Genomic DNA, 21000 nt, shown 5'->3' with positions numbered 1-21000 from the left:
TCAGGTCCACTTCTGAAACAGCTCCGACATTGTTGGTCAGCAGGAAAGAAAGGACAGTGCTTTATAAAGGCCCCTGATATGTAGGTTATTTAAAACTTTGTTATTGAATGTATAATTGAATTATACAGTATACATTTGTTCAGACAACAAGGTGCTTCCCGAACACAGACGTATTGTCCAAAGAGTGCATCAATTACGGACGAATTATTTCTCTCGAAGTCCCAACAGAAGTGAATTGTTGCAGTTTTTGGTTGCTCGATAAAACTTTACGCGAGTGTATATGCCACAATATAGGCGTCAATTCCGTAAGCGTGCATCGGAGTTGAAACAACTGTCTAACACAGATGTTAACCGAGATGAGACTGTCCGTATCTGACAGCGTTGATTCCCCGGCACTACAGCATTTCGTGCTGGGCCTTCCAGACAAGACAAAGCTGTTAAATATCCTACGTCAACTATGCGGTCGTGTCTCGGACTCAACCTTCTTGTGACTTTTTTTTTACATCTTTTCATTCGAAGGTTATGAAGAGATTTTTCTGAGTTACAGCAGATCTGATTGCAAGTTTTCTAATGGACATGATTATACCTTAGTATCGAATCAGGCTTGGGTTTGCTCGGATGTCTCTAGTGAAGTGAATCTGGTTAATCTGACCAGTATTTATCTTGAAATTCACGTTCATTACGGATGTAGATATTTAAATCAAATCTTGGGTAGTTTATTCGATACATATTCTATGTCTGGCACTAACAGTAGTAGCGAAATGAGAATGGGATCATAATCATTATTATAAATATCAGACAACAGCCACAGTGTCGCACCACGTTGACCACATTCGGTCGGCCATACAAGGCCACACTGCCTCGTACTCTATGCCCATGAGTAGACAATTAGAACTAGATAATAGGCTAGTGTAACCTTTACTAACCGAGTGTCACATATTTTATCTGCTTTGAAATTCCAACATGCCGCCGCCACCACATAAAAAACACAAACATAAGCATAAGCTTTTGGTGAGTTTCCCATCGCCTCCGGTCGAAGCACTGTCCAGTTCCTTCCTAAAGCCCGCTTCCCTTTTCCCCCTAGACCTGGTCCTAGAGTACCACCGCCACCAGCACCACACAAGGGACCCCAATCACGATCGAATGACAGAATTAACTTGTAGACAAATTTAGACAAGATGATGACACTTGTTTTTTCTCCCTCAATACGAGCGTCTGCGTGTTGTTGCAACTAATCAGCCAAATGCAGCGCCGCTTGGAAAATTGTCTCTGACTGATGGTCGTCAATCTATGTTCTTATTTTTTTTCCCAATTTGCCACATCGTCGTGTAACAACAACAGTACGAGAGCAGCCAGCGCAAGCGGGAGGAAAAGATCCGTGCGCGGCTCAAAGAGAAGGAGCACCGCTTCGATGGCCACCTGCGGCGCGAGACGTGGATCCATCCGGAGGGTGGCTCGCGGGTCCACCGGACCGCTCCGCTGGATCCGCTCGCGGGCCAATCGGCGGCGGACACCAGCGAGGAGGAAGAGGAAGAGCTGCGTCAGCTGGATTCGATCGAGCTGAACAAGCGCTTCATCGTGAGCTTCCTGCACGTGTTGGGCAAACTGATCACCAAGACGGGGATGGAATCGTTCTCGCCGTGTGCGATCCAGATGCTGCGCGAGTTCCGGGCCCTGATCCAGCACTCGCCCATCGCGGTCACCTCGCATCGGCTGCTGCAGCTGATGTCGCTGAATATGTTCTCCATCGAGATCACCAAGCTGAAAGGTAAGTGGATACATATCATTATCGCGCGCCGCCGCAAGTCGAAAGGCCGAAAGGATTCTCGCAATTAATCAATCATCGGGGCTGAGGCTAACGGGAACGCTTTATGGCGTTGATAAAAGTTAATTTGAGAAAGGGAGAGCATTCCATAAAGGATGGAGAAAAACAAGTGCAATCTTGCTGAGGGAGAAGGGATAAAAATACCGCACTCACCTTACAAGACTTTGCTAGCCCTATCGATGATGATGGATCGTTGCCTCCGGTGTGTGCTGTCATGAGTGATGATAGCATTCGTCGCACCACCTGTGCCCTGCGTCCCGTGTATCTTTCTCTGAATGAACTATTATAGTTGCGCATCTTGGTGACAGTGTGAAAAATGTTGTTTGCCTGGTTCGTGTCGGTTTGCTACCCTCCGCGCACCGACTGGACCTCTATAACTGGTTGTGGTGCATCGGCAAGGCAAGGCTAAAATTAGACACATCCCTCGGAGCTGTTACCTTATTTACGGGCACGATCATCGGGGTCTCCGTTTCAGCTCTGATCGGTTGCCTTTTCTGAAGGGAAGATCCTGTCAGTGGAGACAACTGCGCAGCGCAGCTTTTTTTTCATGCTTCTAGTTATCGATGACAAAGAGGGTTTTGGGATGTAAGAGAGGGTCCGGGGGGATAAGGTGGGATAGATAACACGGTGTGGTCAGTTTCGAGTTGAGTGAGTGATATGATGATGAATCACGCGTGACTAACTGCGGCAGTTTGTTTACCAAATGACTCAGAATGGTTTTCTTCTTGTGGTCTTCTTGAGACCGCAACACGCTCGCTAGGATAGTTGGGATCGATGCAAGTCAGCCGATCTTAGATTCCTGACTGTGCGTGCACTTGAAGAATCAATGACTCAGATGCTGTTCTTGAAAATCTTGAAACTCGCAGATGAATGCCATTCGTACTTGGACTATTTGTAATTGATTACCTAGGTATCAATTGCTATGCTATCATTAGCTGGAAGATCATTTGTGTCATTTGCTGGAAGCAGTTGTTCTTCAAGAGACTTTCGTAGATAATTTAAAATAACGTTGAAACTCGGAATCATTGATTATTTTACAGCAGCGCTCCTGTCGGTGAATCCTGAAATGTTTTGACAGAAGTTTGTGTTGAAAAAAATCCCCTTTCAGTGCATAATGTTTCGATGCGATCAAACTAAAATGAAACTTTCCAGAAGAGAAGTTGATTACGAACTAGTTTTCAGTCAAACCCGGACCAGCTGCTGATTGATTCAGATTGTTGAATCTGAAAAACTGATATACAACAAGATAAACATCCAAAAATTAGATTTCGATAATATGCACGGCGTTGCCAATCAGACCGCGTGACCAAGCTAGCTACCTGTTCAATCAAAAATGGTTTGTGTGTGTTCTATCGTTTCCATCGGCTTCGTTCAGCACAAAACTTTGAACCTCAAATGTATTTTTAATGCAAGACGGGGTATTAGTAGTAGTGATCGCTTCATACATAGCTGACTGCGTTTGCCTTGTCGCGCTTGCATACGCAGAAAAGTGTTTGAATCACGGCGGGTTCAGATGAAAGGCTTGAACCCGGTAGTCATTACTGCTTGTTTCGTAGTGTTGTGTTGTTATTATAATTATAATTTTTTTATTTATTTCATCCGACGTTACATGGTCTTAATGAATATTATCTTATTCTAATTTATTCGGAACCTTGTGCGCAACTGAGCGGAGTTTTCGTTGAATTCAGAAAGATTAAACACGGCATTGAGATTACGCATGACTGCTCATTACCATTGTAGTCCTGTCTTCGTCGTGACAGTCGAAAAAATTTGAAGGTCCTGAGTGCGTAACCAGGAATATTGATGTCCACAAGTGTCAGGAGGTTCGGAGCGTCGAGCTCGGCGTTGTATTGCGTGCGGATTGTGTGGTGTAGTCAAATGTAGCCATCTGAAATAATAGAAAAAAAACAAGGATATTCGGGATAATATTAAAATTACAAATTACAAATAAATTTCTTTCGATAATTCCTCATCCATGTTACAAATGTAAAATAAGAAAAAAAAACTTTATTTAAATTTTTTTTTCTGACATTGTCAACCTGTCCTATGAACAGCTTGAACAGGTGGACGAGACGCCACTATTGCCAATGATATTCAAAATTTGAATAATAGTTGCATTCACAACTCAATGGAATGAAAATTTATTCTACCGATTATTTGTTGATTACCATACTCATTCCGATCTTGTATAAACGCTATGTTATGATTAGGGATGATCTCCAAATGAAACAAAGTATAAATTACTCCATTTATTTCAACATGCTTGCTGTTTGATGCCTTTTCTGCTATCGTTTATTTGTTTTTCACACATATATTTTTCGTTTTTTTTAATATAAAAAATTAATTCAATTTTTGATCCTTTCCTTCAAAGTCATAAAAAACCTTTCTCATATATAAAATTCAAATTCTTTCAGGAGTTGATAGAGAACCATATTTAATGAAAAAAATCCTTCTAAACATACATCCGAAATTCAACAATGACAGAGTTATTGAACTTTTCTTCTGTTTCGGGTTCTGTTTCAAAAATTACGCTATGTTGGACAATTCTATTGCTTTCATTTGAAAGATGAGAGAATTTTAAACAAGATACAGTGGTGAAACTTCCAAGTGAGTGAATTTAAGTATCATTTAAGAAGAGAAAAACTTAAAAGTTTAGTGGTTTTCATGATTTTTTTTGAAATTTTTTTAGGAGTCAAAAAAATGCCAAAATTGACAGTGCTTTTCTTCCAATGTATGGGAGACTGGTTGGCAGTTGTATGGCCTATTCATATAATATTGATAAACACAAAAACATTGAGGAAAACGAATTTAAATTTTAAAAATATTTTTTTAATGTTTTTTTTTTTTTTTATCTGTATTATAGTGATTTTCAACTCATTAGGCTGATTCGTCACTTTTACTTCCATTTTTGGAAGAATGTCGGGAGTGAGAATTGAACTCGTGACCTTTAGCGTGAGAGGCATGGATGTTACCACTACGCCAGATCGACTCCCTTTTTTTAATGTATTTTTTTTGACAATTTGTTTTTTTTTCAACGAAAGCTTGAACAATTTTGTATACTTCATTGTCCGACCAAAACCTGGAAGGATTTTTCTTGAATTTAAGGTTTTTTAAACTATTTTCGAAAAAAATATCCCAAAATTTAAAAGACCTACATAATTTTAGTCAGGAAATAAAATTTAGGAAAATAAAAATACAAAAAAATAATTTGAACATTCAAATTCATTTTTCTGAAAATATGAAGAAATTTAACAAGCAAGCGGTAATTTTATCTATTTACCCTGAATCAACAGTATGAAGGGGGACATCATGAGAAAGGTGGGTTTCGCCTTCTAGTTGGAATTTCCCATCGTTATTTACTATCTCTACCCAATCAGCATCACAATAAGGTAATATGAGCTATGTTTCTGAGTTCTTTATTATGCTTCGATTATGCATTTTGCAATGTTTATATATCGAAGTTTCCCTGTACAGAGGAATAGAGAGAAATACAGAGAGAGAGAGAAATGCAGAAAGAGGAAAATGAAGAGAGAGAGAAACACAGTGAAAGAGAAATAACGAGAGAGAGTGAGAAATATATGGAGAAAGAAATAAAGAAAGAGAGGAAGAAATACAGAGTTCGTTTTTTTATATGCGAAAAAAAAGGTTTGCCTGTACAGAGAAAGATAAGAAGAAATATAGAGAGAGAAAGAACTACAAAGAGATGGAGAAAGAGAAGCAAGGAATACAGAGTTAGAAAGCGAGATACAGACAGAGTGAGATATACAAATATTCAAAGAGAGAGTGAGAAAGAAAGGGTAAAAAAGAGAACAAAAATGAAAATATCATAATGTATTGAATGCTACGCATATTTCAATATCATCAATCATGTTGTTTGGTTTCTTTTAATTCTGAAAAAAATGTGTAGGGTTTGGTTTCCAGGACACGACCGTATTGTGGACGTAGGAATATTGTAGGAATTCAATCACGTTGTTCAATTCGTTTGTTTAGCACTCGGATTTTCACATCTAAATTTTCGAAATAGTTCTTTAGTAGAGAATTTTGGTGGCCCTGAAAAGGGCAGATGATTTGCGTGTTTTTGTACGAGAGAACAATACACAAGGTGGTTATATGTCGAAATTTGTGTCCATCGTGAACGTTCTTGTTCTAGATACCTTTGTTTATTTTTGACAAGATTCAATCATACACAAACACTCGTCACCTGACGGCATGAAAAGCAACGCGATACATCTCTTCATCGAGCTTCCACCTCGAATTTGAAAACCAAAATTTATTGGGCGTTTGTTCTGTTTTTTTTTTTTGCATGAAAAGCACATTTATTTGAATAATAAAATGAATTAAAACCTCTGCTTTTTCCAATCTTTTTTGGAAATTTACGGATTCCGTCGCTAAAGAAGCATTCATCCTTTGAAGTCAAGGATGTATCCAGCCGATTTTTGAAACTCTGTTTTGAAATAAAGCGTATTTCACTCAAAGCGTTCTGCATCGATCGAAATAAATGGTAGTCGGAAGGTACTTGGTCTTGGAGTTATAAGGAGTTATAAGGCGAGTGAACCAGAATTTTCCATCCGCTATTTCCCGAACAGTTTTTACATCGAACAACACCATGAGGCCGAGCGTTGTAATGATGGAATATTATCGACTTGTGTTTGGTCCTAAATTCACACACTTGGAAGCACCCAATGTCAGAAACTATTACTGCTGAACAGTACCAACTACAGTTAATACGTTTGAACAGAGCTATGGAGGAAAACAACGACCGGAATGGGAGATGAGACACGACAAGGTAATTTTACAGTGTGCTAAGGCCAGACCTCATACTCATGGATCTGTCAACGATTATCTAGGGAAAGTGAACAGGTGGTTCACTCCTCATCTGCCATATTACCCACAGAATGTCCCCTCAGATTACTATTTGTTTCGGTTCACGGAGTCGGCCCTTTCTGAAGAGCGGTTTCGATTTTATGAAGAAATCAAAGATTGGCTTGAGAAGTGGGTCGCTTCAAAACAACCATACTTCTAGGAACGTGGAACCTGTGTATTACATGGAAAATGGCCTAAGCTTTTGATTTCTGAATGCCTTTTTTATCAAAGAAAATAAAATAAAATACACGCGCTACTTTATTGAACGCAACAAGTTATGGTAACATAGTCAGTTGATTACTCCTCGTCCGAAATGAAATCAGTTCCCTACACTGAGTGCGAGGAAAGTGCGCACACATGGGATGCACTCTGGTGATATCAACAAGTGGTACCCGCTGCCAAGACCATCAAGAAGTTCTAGAATTCCATGCGACAACGACGATAACGACGATGATGATGATGACGGATGGGAGTACCGTTAGATTTTGCTACACACATCACGTACATTATGCTGTCGTTCGCGTCGGGACGTCGGATATCGTTCGGGCTTGCACAGAACAGGAGGTGTTGCGTGTCTTCGGGACTGAGCAAAAAAAAAGAAGATTGTTCTGAGCAACGAAGCGATAGAAGCGTGAAGAATTGCCACCATAACGCGCGCGCCCTGATGGACCATGTGTGGGCTTTGGCAGCAGATTGGACACAGGTTTTTCTGCCGATGCTCCAATGAGTTACTGAATTCACCTCCCGTGCGCATTGGCTGGACTTTAAACAGTCAAACTCTCCGTCATTCTTCAGAAAGTGGTCGTCTCGAGGGGAAACCCAACTCTTCGTAAGAAAAATGGCTCTTTGTCAGAGAAAGTTAATTTAGATGATCATGAAAAATGAAAAGAGCCTTTCCAGCAAACAACGCTTAGGAACAGGGTGGGGGTGAGGGGTTGTGAGCTTATGGGAATTGCGTGTTTTCACGAGAGGCCTCCACAGGCGTGTGAAAATGTGAGGAGAGGACCTACCATAAACCTCACGATGCCTACCCAGCGATAAAAGTCGTCAGTCGCCCTCGACTCCTCCTAGTCGCCACGATGGCGATTCAATTTGATGATTATCGCCGTCGCAGGAGCTTTTCAAATATTGCACATTGAGCATGGATCGCGAAGCTAAGCGAGAATGTGCCAGTGTTTCTTCCGGTATCTCGAAACTTCGACCAGAATTAATCAGTTTAATTATGCAACCCCGCTGCTAGGTAATTGATTTGACTAATCAGCAGAAACAAAGCTCTTGGGTCGTTTATTTTCCTCATTGACACCTTGCTGGGAGGATCGTTCCAATGTTTTGAACGATCTTCAGAAATGAGAAATGTCAATTCCGCCATTTGATTCCATTTTGGCGAGGCATTTTGGTGCCCTTCGATTCTTCCTGTTTATTAGAAGTTGCACCAGAAACAAAATATATATAATAACAAAAACAAATCGAAATTCATGGCGCGGATCTTCTCGTGCACCGCACATCTCCGATACTTCTCTTTTTATGATCATTTGCTTCGTGTGTTTTGCTTCGATCTGCGATATATACATTTTTTTTGTCTGTTATACATTGCAAGGCTGCACTCAAGGACGGTTTGAAAACGAACATTGCACTCTCGATGGTTGGTGCGCCGCAGCTTCTCGGTGCCGATGATGATGGGTTTGGTGAACCCCGACAGAGACAGAAAGAGAGGGCCCCCCCATTCCTAAATGGCATCCCGATCCCACTTCCGATGTCCATCGAATTCGGGTTCGCGCTTTCCCATGCTTCAAAATCGCTACGTGCCGAAAGTTGCGTATACACAAGTTTCGAACGGAACGGAAATTCATCGTATAATTTTGGAAACTTTTACGACACGTCAATCGGGTTTGGGACGCGAAAAAAACTTCAACAGGGTTTTTAATCCGCGATGAACACGATTCAGATTAACTGCATGGTTTGGGTTTTATGCTTTTAAAGGGATTCTCGAGAGGAAACGAATATGTCGATAAGAAATTACCCAAAGCTGTCAAAGCGCTGCAATCGAAGATGGCAATAAACTGGTGGTGCCCTTGGGAGTGTTCGGAATGTGGACCCCAGATGTGTCTCGAATTCAACGGGCTCCCAATCCCAACAGATTGATCAGCTAAATGAGGAATGAGGTAAAAAATCGAAAGCGAAGTTGATGGCGATCACTTTCCCATGTGCTAGAGAATGTGATGGATTTGGTCGAAGACGGTGGCTTGTGGGGCCCAGTGTTGTGGAGTTTTTGCTCAAAAGTACCCACCTAGAGGTCAAAGTAGAGATTGATTCTACACTGTTCCAGGTATTAGCAAGTCGAGCGCTACTACAGACACCGTCAAAAAAAACTTCGACCTAGAAACTTCTTTCATGAGGATCACATCTTTCGGGAACATAGAACCTGTTTTTTTAAATTGGCCTTTTTCATGGTTAGAGGCGTAAGAATGGAATAGCCTCGAGCATCTATATTTTAGCTTGAGCTGGAGTCTTCGTAGTTGCTCTCCTAACCTGAACCAGCGAAATTGTACAAAAAGAACACAGATTGGTAGTTTTTCTTCATTTGTCTTTTTTTTAAATGCAACAGAGTTTCCTGGATAATACGAAAAGAGAACGGAAGAACTCCCCTAAATAAACCGGACTTACGATATATTTCTAAATTTATGGTGGTAGAATGTCCTTCAATGTATCGTATTATTTGTCAAACGAGTGGCGGCGGAAATTATCTATGAGTGTCCATCAGACGATGAATTTTAACTCGCTACGACGAAGGTTATCTCTGGGAATCTTACAACATAGAGATATCTTCTTTTACTTAGGTTATATTAATTCTCTAAAAATACAATATGCTTTGAAACATATTATTCTTTGAATTTTCATATTATGCTTTGAATTACACAAACAATTCCCACCAGACGGTATGAATTTTATCGATTGTCCACCTCGGATTGAAATCGCAATGAAAATCACACCGCAGTGTGTGGTATCTTTCATTCACAATCTACACTATCGATCCTCATAAGTGATTTTGCTTTCGGATTTCGTGTCGGGCAAAATCATCGTCAGCCTGAAAAACAAGAGTGGAATAGAAATCGCAAATGATACCTTCCGTAATCTCGCTCAGCGCAATGTGCAAAAACGAAGTTTAGGTTGCCAATGTCTCCCTCAATCAGGCGCAAATTTCGGACGTTTTTCGATATTTGAACAAATAAAAGAAATAATATTTTTACCATCCATTATTGTATTATTTGGTATGACAATTTGGTTGGACAAGCAACATTTTTTTTAGACAAAATGGCAACCGTTAATAAACAGATTTTCCTGACGATTCTCATTCATTGAAATAAATCGGTTTAGTAGAACTTGAGATATCGTGTACGCCAACCTAACAAAAATAGTTTCGAGTCAAATACATTTGGAGGTTTGAGTCAAGGTTGTACCTGATTAGATTCCGCGTCACCGTCAGAATGGCTATATCTCGGTGAATAATGGGAATTTTGAAAAATCTTTTCAAAGTTACGAGAGTGTTGGATTCAATCTGGTAATTTGCCTTTTCCGCGGGACCTCTGTAATTCAAAGATAAAGAATGAGAACGTTCCCGATGGTGCTCTGTGCTTGTGTTGGCATTGAAATAAGGCAACAAATTGCAACATTAGTTTGTGTATTGTTCTCGCGAGGGCAAAAATGAATCATCAATTTATCATCGTTAACAGGTACTAGTATTGTATAAATTAATGAATTAAATCGCAAATAAAATTTATTCTATACTCACTATTCCGTCGCAAGGGCGGAATCAATATTTCTGTTTTCTCTTGCTATTTTTTCTTGTTTTTTTACTTTTTTTGTTAGAGCAACTAGACCGAACTTGCTTCTGCGAACCAAGTCGCAAAATTGAAAATGTCGAGTTATTGATTGCATTTGGTTAAGCATTATGTAAGCTACATACCGTATTTATCAGATTTGGAAAATCACGCATACAGCAGGAAAAACGGATCGAAATTGTTATGAATGATCAACGAAAACCTCTCATAGTATGCAGTCAGAGCGGACCATGGGCTATTAACCATGGCGATATGGCTCTATATCATATGCAGACAGAATTGTATGTCGAAATTAAACAATTCAAACCAACCATTTTTTTGTAAAAGCTGCGAGATACCTTGTTGGAATGCGCTTAAACCCGTTTACGTAGAAGGTACACAATTTGATTAAATTAAATAATGAACGTGGTTTACTCACACTGAACGGATCAGTGAAAAATGCTGATCTTCAGTGTGAGTGAATCATTGGTTCAGTCAGAGTGGACCAATGTACGCCAAATAGCTGTCTTGTTTCCAGAAATGTTAGCTACTCTCTAACAATATTGTCACGTATGATAATTGCAAAAAACATTGAAAGCTTCGAAAATTGCAGAACTCGAACTCGAGTTTTGACGACTTTGTGACATTAACAAATGAAGTCCGATTGAGCTGAAATTTCACATGAGGTATTATTTTGTGGAAATCAAAACAGCGAAGCAATAAAATTCTCCAATCAACTCTCAGCCTCAGCATTAACACGTACTGTTGATTGCTCGCTGTCTAGAGCGACACTGAAACATTTAATATGGTGAATATTCAAGTAGTTTTCTAGTATATCTTGACAATCGCAGTGGAAAAAAATTTCCCCTTTAGTTTTGAACCGGAGAACACAGCTCTCACTGCAGTAAAATACCTTCTTCGCATCCGGTTTAAAATGTGTTACACTGTGTCACTTTTAACCCGATAACAATGCATGAACCCGCGAAAAGTGAAAGATCGATCGGAAAAACTAAGACATACACGATTCATCGGTCATCTAGCTAACAAGCCGAAGGTAGCGATGTTTTTCAAATGGAATTTATCCATTCCGATAGTTTAGTTCAATTTTACAAACTGGCATTTTTCAAGGCTAGAGACGAATAAAAGGGGAAAGTTTGAGGGCTCTACAATTCAAAACATAATCATCACCAATAAATCCGATCCCCACTCCTAAATTCACAAAAGCTCTTTTCCGCTGTCAGCATACATCAGAAGCAATCTATTTACGATCTTAACTCAATTACTTCATTTGGGCTTATTTCGCGATACTTATACAGCCATTCCATGTCAAATCAATATAGTGGTTCTCAGATTTTCGTCAAAAGTGGTAATTTTGTTCTTTATCGCAAAACATTAGACCCGTATGTTCTTATTTTTTCGTTAGGGTGACCATTTCCAACCGATTTAGGTAATCGACATAAATTGCAGGCAATACCTTTTATAAAAAAAATATTGAACACGCAAAAAACAATGGATTTATTTTTCGTAATTATTGATTGTAATCGTTTTTTTATTGTTTTTTGATGGCTTTGGACTAGAGAGCGCTATATATTTTTTATATTTATTTTTTATGAAAGCTTTTTTACATAACATATATCGATACCAGAGATGCTAGATTTTTGGTTTTTGAGGGTTGAAGATAGAGAGCGCTATATGTTTTCATATTTTTCTGGAAAGCTGAATGATTTTTCGGACCTTAACTTTGGAAAATCATTTCTTAAAAACGAAAAAAAATGGCATCTCTGATATCTAAATATGTTATGTAAAAAATCCTCAGTTTTCCAGAAATAATATAAAAAAATATAGCGTCCGCTGAAATCCATGCCATGAAAACAATAAAAAACGACTACAATCAATAATTACGAAAATGAAGTCCATTTTATTTGCAATTTTATAATAAACTAGCTAACCCGGCAAACTTCGTCCCGCCCATTTACTTGATTAATTCTCGAGTAATGCAGAAATTTGTGTTTTATTTGTATGGCAGCCACCCCTAAGAGAGGGGGGAGGGGTATCTAACCACCATAGAAACATTCATTGCATCTTAAAGTTTCCATATGCCTAATTTGGTTTAATTTGCTTGATTAATTCTCGGGTAATGCAAAAATTTGTGTTTCATTTGTACGGCAGCCCCCTCTAAGAGAGGGGGAAGGAGTATCTTAACACCATAGAAACATTTATTGCATCCTAAAACATCCACATGCCAAATTTGGTTTCATTTGCTTGATTAATTCTCGAGTAATGCAGAAATTTGTGTTTCATTTGTATGGCAGCCCCCCCTTTGAGTGGGGGAAGGACTGTCTAACCATCATAGAAACATTTATTGCACCCTAAAACATTCACATGCCAACTTTGGTTTCGTTTGATTGATTAATTTCCGAGTAATGCAAAAAATTGTGTTTCATTTGTATGGCAGCCCCCTCTAAGAGAGGGGGAAGGAGTATCTTATCACCATAGAAACATTTATTGCATCCTAAAACCTCCACATGCCAAATTTGGTTTCCTTTGCTTGATTAATTCTCGAGTAATGCAGAAATTTGTGTTTCATTTGTATGGCAGCCCCCCCTTTGAGTTGGGGAAGGACTGTCTAACCATCATAGAAACATTTATTGCACCCTAAAACTTTCACATGCCAACTTTGGTTTCGTTTGCTTGGTTAATTTCCGAGTAATGCAGAAATTTGTGTTTCATTTGTATGGCAGCCCCCCCTTAGAGAGGGGGGAGGGGTCTCAAAATATCACGAAAACCTTCCCCGGCCCCAAAAACCCCTACATACCAATTTTCATGTCGATCGGTTCAGTAGTTTCCAAGTCTATAAGAATCAGACAGACAGACAGACATCACTCCATTATTATATATATAGATAGATAGATAAGGATTTAATAGCTTTTGCCAGCAAATTTGATATGTCGATTATCTAAATCGGTTCAGTGGTTCAAAAGTTATGAATTTTTGAAAAAAAGTCGTTTTTGGAGAAAACGACTTTTTTATAAGAATAAGATGATTTTTTGGACCTCCCTAAAATGGAAATGGGCACCTTAACGAAAAAAAATAAAAAATACGGGTCTAATGTTTTACGATAAAGAAAAAAATGACCACTTTTGCTAAAAATTTGAGAACCACAGATAGATGTTATAATTCCCAATTTTTCGAAGAAATAACGACACTTACCTCGAAAATGTATGGTTTACAAAAATAAATTAGAAGACTGTAATTAATTAATGCAATTTGATTGAAACACACTTTCGTTCAAATCGGTTCATTCGTTTTATTTTTTTGATCACGTTCGATTAATTTTATAGATCGGTAAAACATTCAAAAACACTTACGATAGATTAGTGATTTTTTATTTAACAACCAAAATATTCACTTGAAATAATTCATATGACAGAACAACGTTTGCCGGGGCAGCTAGTATATTATACAAATGCTATACGGTATAGCATATAATACCAGTATTGGAGAGTGGTACATTTTCTGTTATTTTTAGGCTGATTTAATGTAATAGATCGGACATGTGCTAACATCAAGTTTTGAGTGTATTACTTGATTTCCATATTTCTATACGCGGCGGCGTTTGGTGATCCATAAAAATAGTTGAGATAACAACTCCCGATATTCTGGTTATTTCTCATATATACGATGAGACAACTTCGTAGAAATTTGAAGATTCGAAAATATCAACGGATTCACACAAAAATTGCATCTCTGGTTTTCCGTAGTGCTTTTTTGGCTCGATCGAAAGAGATATTAAGATCGACAGGTCAATTGAAATACTCGTAGATATACCTATCCTAACGAAGTAAATTCATAGTTATACCTTGAAGTAAAGGTGAGAGAGCAACGAACAGTCATCGGGTGCGGAAAAATTAAGTTTTAGGGTTTATGCAATCAAATCTATTCGTGAAAATTTTCCGTTTGCATGTTTTGCTCGTTTCTCGCGCCGTTGTTTTCCTCTCGAGTGTACTGTGTTTATGTGCGTGTGTGATAGCCAGAATCTCAGTTCAAATTCTTTATACCAGACGCGATCGAGGCAGGAGTCGCATTAGTTCTACTAGCAGAATGGTGACCCAACCATGTCGAGGAATATCAATACCGCAGCTAAGTTCTTTTTGAGTATAGTTTGCCTTCTTTAATAGTATTGATGATTCGCAATTCGTAATTTCGAATACCGATCCGAAAGCTCTCCGAAATCCACTTCACATAAAGACTCTCTCAGTGTTGTGAGAGGGAGAAGAGACGGTGGATGCGGCTGTGGTGCGAGAGTGTGGCCGTACGAGTCGTGTGTGGTCGTGGGATTGCAGCCGTATGGAATTGTATTGGTGTGGGTGCCTTGCTTTCCCTCGCTTTGACTCTTTGGGCGGGTAGGGTGGTTAGCAGCGTTGCCAATGTTCCAGTTTAAACTGGATTCTTCCAGTTTTTTTTTCTCGATCCAGTCATCCAGTTGAACCCTAAAATCTTCCAGTTTTCTGGAATATCGTCCAGTTTTATCCAGTTTTTAATATATGTGCCCTAGTTTTATCTATGTTATGTAAAATCAATTTACAATGAAAAATATTATCTGTCCCTCCCTCTTCCTATTCCTTATGTAATTTTATTTTCTGACATTTATCATTCGACCTTGGATCGATCTCTGGCGAGGTTATAAGTCGGTTCTTTCCATTTTGTTCAATCCGTCGATGATTTGTCGAAAATTCCAAAACGAAGAGCTTTCCCGAATGGTGGAAACTTATCAAACTACTTTAGAAACATGGTACCACTCAATTGATAATTTTATTTAACAGCCTAGATTTAGCATCAGATGTTATAGATCCTCCAAAATATTCTGAAGTTCAGAAGGTCATAGAGTGAATAGTTTCCATTGACTATAATTGATATGAATATAAAACCCAAGTGACCTTGCTTCCGTTTACAACAAAAGGATATTAGTTTCTCATAGTCACTCAAAGGAATTTTAGTTCTAAATATAATTGATTTAAGCAATGCAAACAAACTCCCCTAAATAGCTAATGCATATTTTGCATAAAGGGTGTGTCACATCAAATTGCATCACGGAAGAAACGCTGTAGAAATTTAATTTTTAGGAATTATATCTTCAGCTTTCGCTTATAATCAGATAAGAGTGTATAGATCACGTTGGCCATGCTTCACTGTCAATTTTTCGTAAATTTGGAATAATGTCGTCGAACGAAAAAGAGCGTCGTGAATTAATCCTGCGCACTCATTTCGAGAATCCGGAGTTGTCACATCGGGACATCGGTAAGATGCTGGGAATCGTCCTATCCACGGTCAGCAGAGTACTAAAACGATACATCGAGAACATAACCATCGACCGGAAGGTGAAGAACGGCAAAAATGGATGCTCCGTCAGTGAAAAAGATCACAAGCGCGTAGTTAAGCAGTTTGGACGTGATCCGAGAAGTTCGGTCCGGGATGTCGCCAATAAGCGGAATTTGTCAAGTTCATTCGTCCAGCGGACCAAGCAGCGGGAAGGCCTGCGTACATACAAGGTTCAGAAGGCTCCTAACCGCGACGAAAGGCAAAACATGGTGGGGAAGACGCGAGTCCGGAAGCTGTACACCGAAATGCTGACGAAGCCGCATTGCCTTGTAATGGACGACGAAACCTACGTCAAAGCGGACTTTCGTCAGCTGCCGGGCCTGTTGTTTTTCTCCGCAGAGGACAAATTCAGCGTTCCGGAGGAGATTCGCAAGCAGAACCTATCCAAGTTTGCCAAAAAGTACATGGTGTGGCAAGCGATCTGCTCTTGCGGAAAGCGGAGCGCCCCCTTCGTGATGACCGGCACGGTAAACGGGCAGGTTTACCTTAAGGAGTGCCTACAGAAGCGCTTACTACCACTATTGAAGCAGCACGAGGGCCCGACCATCTTCTGGCCGGATCTCGCTTCGTGCCACTATTCAAAGGACGTGTTGGAGTGGTACGAATCCAACGGGGTCACTTTATTGCCAATGAAAATGAACCCGCCCAACGCGCCGGAGCTTCGCCCAATAGAGAAATATTGGGCGATTATGAAGCAGGCCCTCCGGAAGAACCCAAAAGTTGTCAAATCGGAGGCGGACTTCAAGAGAAAATGGATTTCTGTTCAAAAAAAACTACAACCTGACGTTGTACAGAACCTTATGGACGGGGTAAAGAGGAAGGTGCGAGCATACGGGCTTGGGCTCGAAGTATGAATAAAAAGAAAATGCCAAAAGTTGTTTAATAGTTTTTATTTTACTGTCTAAAATTTTCAAAAGGATCGGTCTACTGGGCGAATTTCTACAGCGTTTTTTCCGTGATGCAATTTGATGTGACACACCCTTTAGAATGCATGTGAACCCAAATAAAACCATCCCTCAAATATTATTTCACAGTAATTACAGTTACAGTTTTATGAACCACATACAAAACCTACATCAATTTAGATAAATGAAAAATGAAATTAGTAGCTTTAGTCTATGGACCGTGATATAAAATTGATTATATCGTAGGGTCCATTTGTTTAGAGAAGTTCTCTCGGTTACCTTCTCAGGTTTCCGACATGTAACTGTCCGTCATCGCGATTGGATTAGCGATTGAAAAAAGAACATGTATTTATGAATATATAGTCGGTCCAATCAATTTAACAGGTTTTCCTTCTCAGGATACCTAGAGAGAATCTATAACGTGTGTGACATATAAAATTTTCGAAAATTCGTTTCGACGAGTGGTCGATGGTTTGCGTTAAAAGAATCACATCACTTACCGCAGTGAATCCTGATTTTTCTTAACCATTCCCACTAACAACTATCCCTTCCATGATAAACGCAAAGGAACCACGATATAGAGGCGACCCTTCTGGCCTTCGGGAGGCGAATATCATACTAACATTCCTTCCCTTCCCCAGGTGACTGTAAGGTCTTGGCCGGCGTCGTTATTGACCATTGACCATTGACCACAACGAGAATGATTTGCTAGTCCCAAGCGTCATTCTGTGTGTTCTTTGTGCAATTTGGTTGATTCAGGCCAATCACGGAGAGCAACTACGAATTGTACAGTCTACCCAAGCTCAAGCTCAAGTTATACCTTGAAGTAAACGTTTTATCACTCTAGGAAGAAATTGGATTGTTTCTCAAAACTATAGAAAATATTTGATGGATACGGCGGGAGGTGTGTATTTTCTGAGAGCTCAGATGATAACACGACAACCAAATGCCGATCGAATCATTCAGCTTAGCCTAAATCTCATCCTAATGATCCATCCATTTGGACCTAATCAAAGCTACCGATACCGCATTGCCAACGCCGTGCCAGATTTTTCGTTGTAAGCGCTTAGTGAAATGCTTCCCCTTTCCCAATCATATCCACCAGCATGCATATAAACGGCAGTAACAATCCGACATTCGACAATGGGGGAATGGAAATCCAAACAACAATATCTGGTGGTGGGTAATAAAATAGCCATGATCTTGACACTGATGAAGAACGTGTTTTTCCCGCGAGCGGCATCTCCCGTCAACGAAGCGCGCGGCGGCGGCGGCGACGGAATCATACGGTCCACTCGGGCCGTTTTCCGTAGCCCAAGGGAGTTGAGGAGGAATTGAAGGACGCGTTACACGGCACACAGCAGATTTAATCAAGATATGCACAAACAGGTAGATGACGGCACTTTTTCCGCTCTCGTGGTCTTTCTCTTCTTTCACTTGTTTATTTTTATCCGAGTTTCGTCGGTCGCGCGAACAAACACACAAAAATATTAATCACCGCGGGCTTGCGGAAATTTGCGATCCCAACCAATTACTGTTCGGAGAGTGGTGTGTTCAATGCGAGTGTCGGAATAAACAATATCCCGGCCGGGAATTTGGTTAATTTCCAAAAATCCGGCCACCGAAGGAAATTAAGACGTTTAACGATTTTGGGACGCGCGGATATTAAAACCGTTCTAGAACAGTTTTAATGTAGTTATTCATGTTTTTTTTCGGACCCGCCAGGGAAACCCAAATAATCATTTGCATTTTTGTCGGATATTTATGTGGGACCGGTCTCTCGTTCTCTCGAAACGATCTGGAATTTGACCTAATTTGGGGTTATTTATTTTATATGCACCGAATCGAAATGCGTCGAGCATCTCCTCTTCACGGACTCCTATGGTGATCATTTTTTATTGTTGCATCGTAATCTTCATGGAAGAGAGGTGAGGAAGGTGAGTAATTTATGGATCGTTGGCGATGTGAAAGCATACCCCATCCGCGGTCCGACCACCGATGTGCAATATAGCCTGGTTTTTAATCAAATACGCTCAATCAGTCTGCGCAAAAATTCCTTCATCCCGAGTGGGCCAGGTAAAAGGCTTCTCTCGCCTACGCGCCGCTTGCGTCCACCACAAATGATTGGCAATAAAGCCTCTGTATGCAGTTTTTCATTGCCCCTTTCTTCCGGGCGCAGCTCAATTTCTCCTCTCAATTGCTCAATCCCAAGTGCGCCAAAAAAAAAAACCAACGATTCGAACAACAGCCCAAGTAGTGGCTTATTATCATCCCCACATCTCGGAAACGCCGCCACCGCGGTGAAACCGCGCGCGCTTTTGCCCTATAATCAATGCACACGCTCTGACCGCTTAAACACACAAAAGATTTGAATATCAACCCAATCTAGCCGAATGGCGACTAGCAGCGAGAGCACAGGGAAAAAAAATGACGCGAAAACCGTACCTTCTTCTTCCTCCTCCCCCGCAACCGCACCCGCGTGTGTGTGTGTAAAATTGGAGTACGAATTGCACTGATTTTTAATAATAAGACATTGCAGCCAACGAAAATGCTCTCACCGGAACCGTTACGAGACGCTGCCGTTGACCAGCGGCCCGGATGGACGCGGACAGGCGGTTGGGGTTCTTATTCCCTCAGTTGCTTTGATTGTTATCTCGGCAGAGGGTCTTTCTCGCTTGGACCTTGCTCCCTTGGGCCCACACCACCCCCACTGCCACAAATGACGCACACGGACAGTAATGATGATGATTGCCCCTCACTCTGCTGGTGGGTTGGTGGTAATTCTATGAAATCGAGTCTTCCGAGTGTTTCCTCCAGAGTTCGAGGGCCGAGATTTTCAACGACTTTTTACGCCTTCGTTTCTTCGTCACTCTACCTTTGTGTGTACTCCCTCCCCCACGGGACACAAGAAGCACGGTTCAACAATCGGTTTGCGCTAATTATTCTATGCAGATTGTTTTCGCTTTGTTCGGTTTGATAACGAATGGTCGGGGTTGCATGACGCGGGAAGAATAGTATGTTCTCAAGAGCAGGCGAAGACGTTGGGTAAACCGACTCCAGCTGGAATTCGCGTCTAGATCGTGAAGTTAACGGTGGTACGACATATCCTGTTTGCAGCTAGTGATGTAAGATTTACACGTGTTATTGAACTTGTTTCCACTCTAGATCGCGGATCGTGCGCCGACGTTTTTTGCCACTAGCTAGCAGAATTCTGGGAAGTTATCAGGTCGGAAGCATGTCCGGTGGTTCGACTATAGACCACCCTCTGACAGACCCTCCAATAGAGTTGTGAGAACTAAGTTTCTGGGAATCACACCTTCGTCGACTTCGAAGCCGCTTACGATTCTATCGACAGAAGCCAGCTATGGAGAATCTTGGACGACCAGACTTCTTCAGGCCCCACTGCACCGAATGTGTGTGTGATTGTCGGGCGATCTCTCGGAACTGTTTCAGATTTGCAGGAGACTTCGACAAGGGGAGAGCTATTATTAGCTGATATTTTTGGTGACCCTGAAAAGAGCCGATGGTTTGCCTGATTTTGTCGCTTAGGACACATCGAAAGCCAAAGTCTATCCTGCCCATGTTTTCATAGGAGACGTAATCACCAACACCATTAGTGTTGGGAAAACGCAAATTTGTTGTTTTTTCCCTACAAACGTAACCATGCAAATTTCCAATGAAATAATCTGTCCAGGATATGAATCGGCAAAAAGAGGGCCTAGGAGATTTTGCGGATTAAAACATATTTTTTTCATTTGGAAAACGCTTGCGTTTATTTATGCGGACAATCAATCGTTTCAATCAACATTTGTTCGCGTAGCTAGACGTTATCACCAGATTGCTCTGTCTGTAGCGTTAGTATTTCCATTCCCGATAATAGTCAAATCGTCTCCGTCGATAGTTTCAGTTGTTATCGGATAAAATCAAAAAGGTTTGGAAGAAATTTAGTGAAATGTCTGAAAAAGGTGCTCTGGATTTGTTGCGAGTCTATGATAGTACTTTTTTCCTGAATACTCTGGGATATGATAAGAACAGTAGGTTCGTGTTTTTTTCAATTAATTGAATTTGTAAAAGCAATCTGTAATGTTGGTAATTTTAACAACATAATTCACCGATATCACGATCAATTGCATAAAGATGGTGGAGTTACTTACACCAACTGTATGAGAAAATACTGAAATCGTGACAGGCTTGTTTGGACTCTACAAAG

The 21000-nt window shown here is 40.4% G+C and overlaps 1 protein-coding gene across 2 annotated transcripts in view; it reads left to right on the top strand.

The window, feature by feature from the left end:
• The window catches only part of LOC129780093 (telomerase-binding protein EST1A), a 195974-nt gene that overhangs the window by 22752 nt on the left and 152222 nt on the right, over positions 1 to 21000 (top strand). For both annotated transcript variants that reach the window (XM_055788134.1, XM_055788056.1), the window contains one exon: positions 1342 to 1768. In XM_055788134.1, coding sequence (XP_055644109.1) covers positions 1342 to 1768 — 427 coding nt within the window. The remainder of the gene's footprint in view (positions 1 to 1341; positions 1769 to 21000) is intronic.

Source organism: Toxorhynchites rutilus, chromosome 1 (assembly GCF_029784135.1).
Source record: "Toxorhynchites rutilus septentrionalis strain SRP chromosome 1, ASM2978413v1, whole genome shotgun sequence".
NCBI classification, from domain to species: domain Eukaryota; kingdom Metazoa; phylum Arthropoda; class Insecta; order Diptera; family Culicidae; genus Toxorhynchites; species Toxorhynchites rutilus.
This window is presented reverse-complemented; position numbering and strand designations above follow the sequence as displayed.